The 12224-nt window shown below is 36.8% G+C and overlaps 1 protein-coding gene across 1 annotated transcript in view; it reads right to left on the minus strand.

The window, feature by feature from the left end:
• The window catches only part of LOC135217453 (uncharacterized), a 144476-nt gene that overhangs the window by 62500 nt on the left and 69752 nt on the right, over positions 1–12224 (minus strand). Inside the window, exons 3-4 of the mRNA XM_064253328.1 lie at positions 9889–10048; positions 3487–3561 (exon numbers count right to left, since the gene is read on the minus strand). Of these exons, the coding sequence (XP_064109398.1) occupies positions 3487–3561; positions 9889–10048 (235 nt within the window). The remainder of the gene's footprint in view (positions 1–3486; positions 3562–9888; positions 10049–12224) is intronic.

Consider the following 12224-nt stretch of genomic DNA (forward strand, 5'->3'; position numbering starts at 1 on the left):
TATGAGCCCGATTTTTCAAGCTATAATGTAGTATGAATTTGAAGTTTATAAAGTAAAAATGATAATGGTGTTCTGGCAGATCAAGCAAAGCAGAGTCCTCTCCATACCAGGTTTGAGAACTTATTGATAACATGTAATTAACACTACCATTACATTTCATTAACACTTAGAACTGCAGCAGGCCTGGATCTAGACCTCATGATACTAGGCTATGTACATGGTTGTAGTACAAGTAGAAGGAAACATAGTCAGGCATAACCATGGTTGTGAGGACTGATGGTAACCCTACATGCCAGTAACTTTACAGGTAGATTTCAGCACACTGAACAACTTTTATTCTATACAATTCGTCATTTGGAATAATGTTTTACGAGCTGTAGGCACGTACCACGGATAAACAATGCCCCTGCTTTAATAACAAGCTTATTACAACATTCCTTACGTAATTTATTAGATATAAAAGCGGGGGTGAAGTTGACTGCGATCTAGCACACGTTTAATTGAGGTTATTTCAACAGTCACGAAGATTCTCATGAATGAAAAAAAGTTTCTTACTTGTGAAATGTGATCTCTTGTTCTTTTGCGAACTGTTTTCTGTAATTGACACAGTCGATGACTCAGCATTGGGTGCCAAAAGTGGCTTTTTTGCCGCTGGTCTCCGCAGTTGATACCAATGCCATCTCTGACGATGATCGTCACTTGTCTGTCCAATCTCTCCCCTCTGTATCTATGGGTGTACGGTTTAGAAGGGTGTGTGGTTTATATTGATGACATTGTTATTTATAGTGATGATTGGGACACTTATTTGAAGCTTATTAAGGCCTTATTTGAGGTATTGAAGAAGTTGGTTTGGTGCTTAATTTAAAGAAGAGTGAATTTGTAAAAACGAAGGCTATGTATTTGGGTCATGTAGTGGGAGATGGTAAAGTTGCCCCTAAACAAGCAAATGTGGAGGTTATTGAAAAGATTTCTGTTCTTAAGTGTCGGAGGGATGTCAGAAAATTCTTAGGTTTGGTAGGATACTAACGTAGGTTTGTCAGAATTTCTCTGATATCACTGATCCACGGACAAACCTATCAAAAAAGAAGGTAGCTTTCATTTGGACGAAGGAAACGTAGAAGGCGTTTGAGGATTTGAGGGGGATACTCGTCAGCTTCCCCATTCTAAGGGCTCCGGATTCCAATTTCCCTTTTTCGCTTGCCTTGCCACTGACGCAAGTGATGTCGGTGTCGAAGGGGTCTTACTACAGAACAACGAGCAAGGCATTTCTCAACCGGTCGCATTCTTTTCGAAGAAATTCATCTCCATTCAATGGAAATATTCGACGGTCGAGAAGGAAACACTCATGCTAATCTTGTCCATGAATCCTTTTTCTATCTATCTCTCTTCCACAGGAACTCCTATAAAGATGATGATGGACCATAATCCATTGACCTTCCTCAACAGATACAAAAATAAAAACCAACGTCTGTCGCGTTGGAGTCTCATGCAGCAGGAGTGGAACTTTGAATTCACTCATGTCCCGGGAAAAGACAACGTTGTGGCTGATGCTCTCTCTCGCAGCAGCGTTGAGTAGGGAGGGATTCCTGCAGAGGGCTATGCTGATATCAAGGTAGTATCTGTATCGTTCTAGTTACGGTGTGTGTACTGTTGAAGTAGGTGCTTAGGATTGTATGTAACGAAGTAGATGAGTGTATAATGAATATGTATTAATCGTAATTTTTCTTTACAGGAGTTGTGTAAACGCCTAGGACAATAAAATTAGGAATGGTTTAATATTGAGTTAAGGATATAGGTGAGGGTAAAAGATGATGCTCGTCATTCGAATTTTGTGGCAATGTTAGTTTTAATGAAAGTTGGTGATGTGTTATAATGCATTATGGAATAATTGTTATCGGATAATGATTGTTAGTATTGTAACTTTTATGCTACCGATGTGTGTAGTACACAGGGATGTTGGTATTTGGTGGTCATTGGGACTTGGCACAACATGGTTAGGTGATTAATTTCATGACTATGGTACTAATCTGAGAGTTTACTTTGTCAAATGATAGCTACTAATCCGGGCATTCTATGTTTTCAGGCATAACCACGCTTCACAAAATTTTTGTGTTGGAATTACACAGGGGAAATCTATTGGTTTTCTCTGTGTTGTCCAATGTAGGTGTGTGTATTCAGTAGGACACTTTTATAGTGATCTAGTGTGTGTTGCCAGGTGATATAGACAGGACTATTGTTCACTGAACATTTTTACAATGAGCAATGTGAAACACTAAGTGAGACAAAGTTAAGTGTGTGTAAAAAAAGTTACGGCCTATGAAAAGATATGTTGAATCTCCATTAGAGCAGTGTACCTCTTAATTATGCACGTATGTGAGAGCCTTGAAGCTCTTGGGTTAAAATTGTTTTTTGGTACTGGTTTTTGAGTTATTCTTGTTGTAGATTCTCCATTGTATATTAATGATATTTTGTTAATTTTAGTACCTTTATTGTAAGCTGCATCCTTGTTCCTTTGCAATAACCTCGTAAAGGTCATAGGACTGCCTGACAAACCGAAAAGCATCCGTGTAAATTCATAGTCTCCCTTGAGCACTAAAAAAGCAGTATATTCCTTGCTATTTTCGCTAAGAGGGGCCTGCAAAAAACCCTGCACTAAATCAATTGAGCTATAAATATTATGTCCCCAATTTCTACAAAAAGATCTGGTACGCATGCGACTGGATAACGGTCAGGAATTGTTTTCTCGTTCAAAAGTCTAAAATCGACGCATACTCAGACAGAACCGTCCTTCTTAGGCACTGCTAACAGAGGAAAGTTGTATGGAGATGCACTAGGTTTAATAATGCCTTCCTCTTCCCATTTACTGACCTCTTTCTCTACCTGTTCTCTGATTTTGAAAGGTATGCGGTATGCAGGAATAAAAACGGGTTTCATACCTTCCTCTAAGTTTACCTTATGTTATAACACATTAGTCAGTCCCAGTTTATCCCCCCGTAAAGCTATTGTGTCCCCAAAATCTCCCAAAAGTTCGCTTACTACTTCTATGCATATGCTCTTTATAGTCTGCATAAGCTAAATTTTCTCTAAATATTTCCTTCCTTGATTGCATTTCTGCCTCTGAAAACTCAGTTTTCCCCTCTACAATAGCCACTGAACCACTATTACTCTTCCAGTCTTGGAGGTCTGCACTATAAATGAACACTTATAGTTACAAGTCACAAATAATTTGAGTTATATATATGAGAGCAGACAGTAATTAAGGAAGGAAGAGAATTGTGCATCAAACAGATTTCAAAACCAGATGTACCTTTTCTTTGACAATCAGAGTCTTGGAAGTAGAGCTGAGCACTGGGTAATGAGCTTAGGGGGAGAAAGTCTCGACCCATGACAGTGAGAGGGAGTGTGAGTGACCTGAGAAAATTTCCCCCGGTGTGAACTGCACTACGTCTGCTAAAGGAATGGCCTGGAAAGAGCCTGACCCGTTACCTTATTCCTCTCTCTCCTTTGTCTCTTGTCTCTTTCACATCTTGGCGCTGGCTTTCTTGGGGTGTTTTTGACTCTCTGGAAATGAGATTTCTATGACAGCACCAGGTGTGGAAAGGTATGACAATGGTGGGTCATTTAGTTGTAGGAGAGGCAAAGTATTTAGGGGGAGGAGCGAAGTAAGATAAGCTGCTGTGTCCAATTCTTAATTACTAGTGAGGGGGAAGACACGGCTGCAGCGAGTTGATGTGAGCGGTCTTGCTTTTTTTTTATTAAGAAGTGAAAAAAATATTGTAATTATAGTTAAGATTTCTTAATACTGAGAGCTTCAATGTGCATCTCGTGTATGCACGTTAGTTACAATATATATATAATATATATATATATATATATATATATATATATATATATATATATATATATATATATATATATATATATACATTAGGCTTTCTCTCTTTATCTCTTTGTAGTAAATCATTCTATGCAGGCACATCTCCAAACCAAAGTCTGCTCAATACTGAACCTAAACTATATCCAGAGATATATATAATTATAATTTTTACTGCTAAATGACATGTAATTATAACATAATTTTTACACTTATTCTATCAAAATCATTTTTATTCAAAACCTCTAACAATATCTACTATCAATATAAAGTTTTCTTCATAACCTATAACAATATATGCTCCCAATATAAAGTTTTATTCAAAACCTATAACAGTATATGCTATCAATATAGTTTTATTCATAACCTATAGACACTACCGTTGTAGGTAGGTACACGTTTCCCGTTCAGATATTGGAGAGGCGCTGCCTTTAGACGATATCGCTACTCACACCGTCCTCCCGGCACTGTTCATAGCATCCTTAAGACAATGACAGGCCGGGGCGATGTGTATAGAATGCTGTTGTCTATTCACACCGCCAAAAATTTCAATAGTAAATGGGCGGTGCGTATAGTCTCGTTTGTTTATGCGCACGCCCCGGAGGTGCGTATAGCCACTGCGAACATATAAACAGCGGGGATAAAGTACACAAATCCTGAACTGCTACGATAAACAAATCTGCACCTAACCCTACACAAATCATAAGTCGGACGACAACTCGCTGCAGTAAAATCAAGTTTGCTGTTCATGTATAATTATTATCATTACTATGAAAAATAGTAATCACAAAAGAAAACAAATCTTACCTAAATCAGCCATTGTCGATATCCCTGGTGTCCCACCAGGGATATCGACAATGGCTTTGTTTAATCCTTCTCATTCGGCAAACAAGCGTTCACATTTCTCCCTCGGATGACACTTCACTAGATTCTTGGCGTGTTGTAAATACATATGTAATAATGCACCAGAAGCGATGAAAATCGGATAAGGAAATGCCGCAAATGCATCACACAACAAAACAGATCAAAACACAATCGCAAATCACGATGGTATATGGGTAAAATGACACTGTAATGTACTGCTATATGATTGTATATTTCGGAAAATACATAGTTAAAATACGCCCAGAAATACAAAATATTATGAAGCTATACTTGTTGGCATCGTTCACATGTGATACGACGATGACGAGTTCAAAATATCGAGATACATAGATTTATTTTCATATTTTTCTGTAGAGAACGTACCGGTCCTTATTGTAGAAAATGGATAATTTTCGTGGGATACTAAAGTATATTTCTAATCTTTTTACTTCCGAAATTGGCAGTCATAAAGACATTACGCGACAATTTGTCACTTAATGTCGCTCAGAGGGCGATATCACGAGGTGATATCGAGATACCTTACAGGCCTGTAGATGGGGTGAACAAATATGTAAAATAACCCAACTAAAAATTGTTTTACAATGATACTTCAGGACATGTTTATTTAGACATTAAAGAGTTCAAATCCATCAATAACTAAAAATTTATAATCCCACGAAAATCGGCCCCTAAAGTAGATGTAGGGGAAGGAATGATTTTGAGTTTGATAAACCAACAGTTGTTGCAAGGAAACGTATGCCGCAGAGTAGAGTAATAGATTTTCTTAGAAAATGTGACTTTAGTCTGGATGAATTATTTGGGGCGCTTGATTTCTTGATCAGGAGTTTTGAGAAGGATGACTTGCAAAAGGATGATGATGTGTTGCAAAAGAGATGCGACGAAACAGAAAACAGAAGCGGTTCGAACTCATCCCGCCAAAGTGTGTCCCTTTTGTAAGCTCTAGACATCAGTTAGTTTATTCAGGAAGATGCTTTACCTGCCTGAACTAAGGTCATCGTAGTGTTCATTGTATTGTCATAGTAGGCAGAACTGTAAGATTCTCATGTCAGGCATCATGACTTGATTTGCGACAATGTGGGAAACCGACGAACGCGACTTTCCAATGTAATCATGGCACACATTCCCAGAACCACATTCCCAATAACGTAACATCAAACCTAAAATCTAAACACTCACTAACCATTCACCGAGTATTTACACACTAAACATTCACCAAACCCTAAACACTCACTAACACCTACACACTAAACATTCACTAAATCCTAAACACTCACTAACACTTACACACTAAACATTCACTAAACCCTCAACACTCACTAAACATTCACTAACACAGCATTCAAAAGACATTCACTAAACATTCACCGAATACTTACACACTAAACATTCACTAACATTCACAAAACATTCACTAAAACCCTAAAGACTCCCTAAACATTAGCTGAATATTTACACAATAAACATTCAATGACATTCACCAAAATCTAAATACTCAGTAAACATTCACAAAACATTCATTAAACCTTTAACTAAGCATTCACTAAACACTCACTCATAAACATTTACTGATCACTAAACCCTAAAAATGCGGTAAACACTTACTCATTAAATATCAACAATTAAAAAATTCACAATCACACTATTCCTCTGTTCAATTTGCGGGTTACCAGACCTTCAGAAATGGCCGCAAGCTTTGCAGCACGCCCTGGTGGAAAACCACCAAATTACGTAGTACTGGTATAGAGATCACATCACCAGGTAACTACCCGAACAATGAAACCACCGACAATTAGTAATTAAAAACTATTACACCCATACTTACAAACTAATAGATGAAATAACCAAACACAACACTTTTCCTAAGTAAATACAAATATAACAAAAACGTAACTTCCTTTCATATAATATGCATTTTCACTTATGTAAATGAGAAAAATATATGCAAATATACGTTACAACTTGCAGTAAAATACAACCTCTCTTGTCGAAATTTCGACCTTAGGGCGTCAATCACTGGGGTGGTGATCTCCCCGCCAAGAGTGTCATCTTGAGTGGCCATATTGAAAGGTCTTGATGCACCTCACAGTACTATGATTTATTATTATTATTTTTACTATCATTATTTTTGTAATTTTTACTATTATTATTATCTTATTGTATTTTGATATTATTTTTACCATTGTTATTATTATTATTGCTGTTATTATTCTATTACTTGACCCAACTTCAAAGAGAAAAATTACCTTACAAAAACAGGTTGGCCTAAAAACTCAGACCATTGCGGTCAAGACCTAAGCATCTGCTCTTGGTTCTAAGCAATGTCTAGCATAAATGGTTCCTGTAAATTACAGGACTTAATTGCATAGTCACCAAACGCTAACCAAACAGTAATGTGTAATTACTAAATGCCAACATTCCCAATACACTTACATTCACTAAACACTCACACCGCACTTACCACTATACACTCACACTATGCAATCACTAAACACTCACACTTACTATACACTCACACTCAATAACACTAAACACTCACTGAACACTCAACACTCACTAGGCATTTACTATACACTAAACGCTCACAAAACACTCATAAAACACTACACATTCACTAAATACTCACTGTACCCCCAAACACTCAATAAACATTCATTAAACACTCACTTAATCCTGAACATTCATCAAACACTAAACACTCACTAAGTTCACTAAGCACTCACTATACACTAAACTCTCACTAAACATTCACTAAGCACTCACTATACGCTAAACAGTAAATGCTCACTAAACCCTACATGCTCATTAAACCCCTATGCACTCATTAAACACTGAACAGTCAATGAACATTCACTAATCACTCATTAAGCTCTCTCTAAACAGTTACACACTTAACATTCACTAAACACTAACATTCACAAGACATTCACTAAACACTCACTAAACATTCATTGAATGCTTAGTAAATATTCACTAAACTCTAACATTTAATAAACATTCACTAAACCCTAAACACCTACACACTAAACATTCATTAACCCTAAACACTCACTAACCTTTCACTGAGTACTTGCACACTAAACATTCACTAAACACTAACATTCACAAGACGTTCATTAAACATTCACTGAATACTTACACACTGATCATTCACTAACATTCACAAAACATTCACTAAAACTCTAAAGACTCACTAAACATTTACTGACTACTTACGCAATAAACATTCAGTAACATTCACTAAACCCTTAATACTCAGTAACATTCACTGAATACTTATACACTAAGTATTCACAAAGCATTCATTAAACCCTACACTAAACATTAGATAAACACTTACTCATAAACATTTACTATACACTTACTCACTGAACCCTAAAAATGCGGTAAACACTTACTCATTAAACATTAACGGTAAAGATAATTCACAATCGCACTATTCCCCAGCTGACCTTTAAAAAGGCTGCAAGGTTTGCAGCGCTGCCCTGGTGGAATACCACCAAACTACGCAGTGCTGTTATAGAGATCACAACTCCTTTATGGTTTCAACAAATATAATGACACTAAATCAACTTTCCTAAGCTTATAAATACAGAACTTATACAGTGCATTAAAAGTATTCCTCTCGGAAAAATGTCTAAAAATTTCATGGTAACTAAACACAATGGTATTTTAGGCATTACTGAACATATCAAGTAGTAATTGGTTACTGCGATCACCCATAACTTGCATGACATGTCCAAGATGAATATGCCACTTTAGTTACACATTATTGATTATGATTTTGTCTCAAAGACTCAATTAAAGCCAAAGGATTTTTGACTGTCAAAGCCTCTCCACTTACGGCATTTGATTACACAAGTTGTAACTAGCAATGGCGAGGTACGCCGTTCATTACAACATACACCATGTACTTGGCAAACCCACAACCTGCGCAGTGAGTCAGAATGTGTCAGGTGCGTCAGCAGCCTATTTTAATATAGTTCAAGGGCTTAATTAATTACTCACAGCCGCCTTGGTTTTCAGTTTTGAGTAAAATATATTTTGGATTCAAGACGTTCTGTATTCTTGATATAATCTGAGAACTTCAGATATAGACTACTTAAAAGAAAGTATATTTGGTAATTATCTAAATATTTTTCATTTTAAGTTTTAGTCAGGATATTTACAGTATTTCAACATGATTTTCTGAAACATGAAAATGTATTATTTTATCGTTTTATTATATCATTGATTCCTGCCAATAAACAAAGCCTACAAGGGATTTTACATAATCACTATAATCACGAAGACGACCTATGTGTCACAGAGTCCTCTCGATCTGCCTACACGCATGGCAGTAGGATTTTTTTATATCAAAATTAAGTTGTGCAACACACAGGCAGCCAACACCAAGGACTCCATGCGAGCATGAAGAAGATTCGTGGGGGTCTGAAACACACTGAATTTATGGGAGATAAATGGAAAATATTTATTTAGTTATTAAACTTTATATATAAATTGTGGCATCCATGTTCACGACTCAGTAGAATCCCGTTATGTAAGTCGGTATATTACGCAACTAAATCGTGAATAAATCGTCAAAAATCGTCATGCCTTCACGGAACTCGCCGTCCTGCAAAAACCGTTAAATGTGGGTGTGGCCTCAATCATCGGTGACATGCTCGTACGACTACATAAATACGTTATTTCATCTCAACTTATTTTTGGGGGGAGCCCAAGCCCCGCGAGTATAGGAGATTGATCGCCAAAACCAGCCTTTACGACAGTCGCTGTCTGAAATCGCCAATGTGTGACCCAGGCTTTACTTTGTCTGTTATTTGGAGGCAAATAATATATGAAAAATGGAAGCTGTCATCTTTCCTTTATACATATAATGGCTATAATCTGGAAACATATTTTGTTGAATATTTTCCTCGTTCTGTCTGAAAGTTTGGAGGTATTTACCTGCGATTTCTGTTATACAACAACCAAAACACTGTCAGAATATTACATTAAATCTTGTCTGCAATAGCTAAATGTTTTTTTGTGAGTGTTCTATATTGCTAAGGGCTATTTTATTTGGCCAGGCAGTCAATGGTCAGTAACTGAATGTGTAACTTACCTCACAGAATCTGTATTATAACACTCACCTAGCTAGGTTACCGACATCTACAGCTATCGTTCCAGTTTCCAGCAAATTGATAGTATCATCCATTGCTGATGTTAAATCTCGAAGGTAGGAGTTCACTAATTGTGTAATACTTGTCCAATTTTTCGTGATCTCATTCACAAAAAGGCCATCAGTGATACCTGCAACAAGAATCAATCTTGACTAGTATTTTAAGCCGCAAATAATTCCCGTTCCAAGCATAAAATAAAGTGTTTACATTTCACTAAGTTCTTTTTTATTTCGCTCCACACTTCAACGGAACCTGTGTGGAAATGGTGAATGCAAGAGCAACCAGTTTGGTCAGCCCATCGTACCATTTATTTCCAAATTACACTGTAAGTTCTGCTATAAGAAAAGACAGTCTTGTCATCACTAGAGTGGTGGAATCCTTTATGTGGTCGCTATCTAGGCCTTCCTGCAAATTTTCATATATGGTATAAGAGCTGAGTAAGATTTGTTTTTGATGGAAGTACCGAATGTTAAAGTCACTCGTATTAACCATCAATTTAATACAACTGTTTTTCGAAAAAGTACTTTCACAGGACAAGGTAGCAACTTTTTTAGTTCTTGTTTTTTTTCGATTAAAGACTATCGCAATAACCACACTTGTTTTTAGAGCCCTAAAATATACATCAGATTGGGTTGCTTTCCATCATGAAATAGAGTTTTTAGCAGAGTATTTCTCAATAAACTTTTTTCCAAAAGGACTTGTATACAGAATTGTCAACAACCTTCTTACCAAATCAAAAATGGAACCAGTGTTAAGTTTTAATGTTCCTGAACTTACCGTGTTTGCTACCATACCTTTATTTCATTCAGATAGATTACGACTAAGGATGGTGAAAATCATTGAGAGCGAATTTGGCTTCCTCAAGCTCAATCTTATTCTCACGAATCCGAAAAAGATCAGTGGCTTTTTCAGTTTTAAGGATAAACTGCAGGACTTCATGAGGTCTAATGTTGTATTCAAATATGAATGCCACTTGGGATTAAGCTATAGGACAGGATCTCGAATAGGTTATTATTTATTTTTTGCATGTATATATATTTTTCTTTTTATCTTTCCCCTTTTATTTTACTTTAGATTTTGTGCATAGTATCATGTTTTATGTGTATTTTTTATATTTTTTTATGTGTAATTTAATGAATGATGTATTTTGCTTATAATATTATTTGCAGACTGAGGATGTGCTGACGTCAGCATGAAACGTCTCTTTTTAAAGTAAACTATGGTCCTTGTCCTGGTGGTTTGTGTTGGGGACTTCCTGTGATGTTACACCCACATACGCGCACACATACACTTTTTAGCAGATACCTATCTGTTGGGGTCTCAGCAAGGCTCTTAGGTGTTGGGTGTGCATTTTTTGGACCTCTGAATGTGACTGGCGTAAACATATGGATTTGGACAATAGTTTTCCCTCCCCTGAATCCGACGACTTACTGACACTGGCAACGACTTCTGGCATGAAGATGGATATGAGCTCGGCTATCGGACAGAACCAAACACTGAGACACCAGGGTGTTAGTAAATCTGGTGGATTTGATCCTAATAGTAGAGTCCTTCATTTCACTAAAGTAAACTTGTCATTAGATTATAAGTGTTTGTACAGTGTAATGAAACAATTAGGTAAAGTGGAAAGAATGAAATTACTTCTAGAAAAAGACAAGCAGTTATTTTCTGCTTATGTTGAATTTTCCTCACCTTTGGAAGCTAATGAAGCACAACAAAGACTCCACGGCCACATTCTCAATGATTCGGTTCTTAGTACGAAAGTGTTTTCAGTGAAAAATTTAAATGATGAGCCATTTGATTTTATCCCTAAGAATGAAGAACATAGACCAGCCCGATGTACCAGAGCACTTCCTATCCGTATATGGCATGTTGCTTGCCACAAGGAGGGAGGAAAAAATATTATAAAGGCTGTTGAATGTATTGAAAGCAAGGATGTTCCATTCCCATTGGAAATTTGAAACGCTATAGAAAGAACTTGCTAGTAAAAGCTGGTAATGCAACCCAAGCAATTTTGCTATCGAATTTTAAACCTCCTGAAAGTGGAAATATCGAATGTATTGCATCGCATAGATTCTTTAACACACGGAAAGGGGTAGTATGCTCAAAAGACCTGCATGTTTTTGAAGAGGAGGAGATTCTCCATCGATCTCCTCCTTGTGTATCTCACGTAAAAAAAACTAGGAGGGGATGCAGCTATTCGTTTAACCTTCTCCCCCAGTTACCTACCGATACTATCATTGCTGGCCATGAGAGGATGCAGGTTAAAAGATATAAAAGAAATCTTAAACAGTGTCGCAAATGTT

This window comes from Macrobrachium nipponense, chromosome 19 (genome assembly GCF_015104395.2).
Source record: "Macrobrachium nipponense isolate FS-2020 chromosome 19, ASM1510439v2, whole genome shotgun sequence".
NCBI lineage: Eukaryota > Metazoa > Arthropoda > Malacostraca > Decapoda > Palaemonidae > Macrobrachium > Macrobrachium nipponense.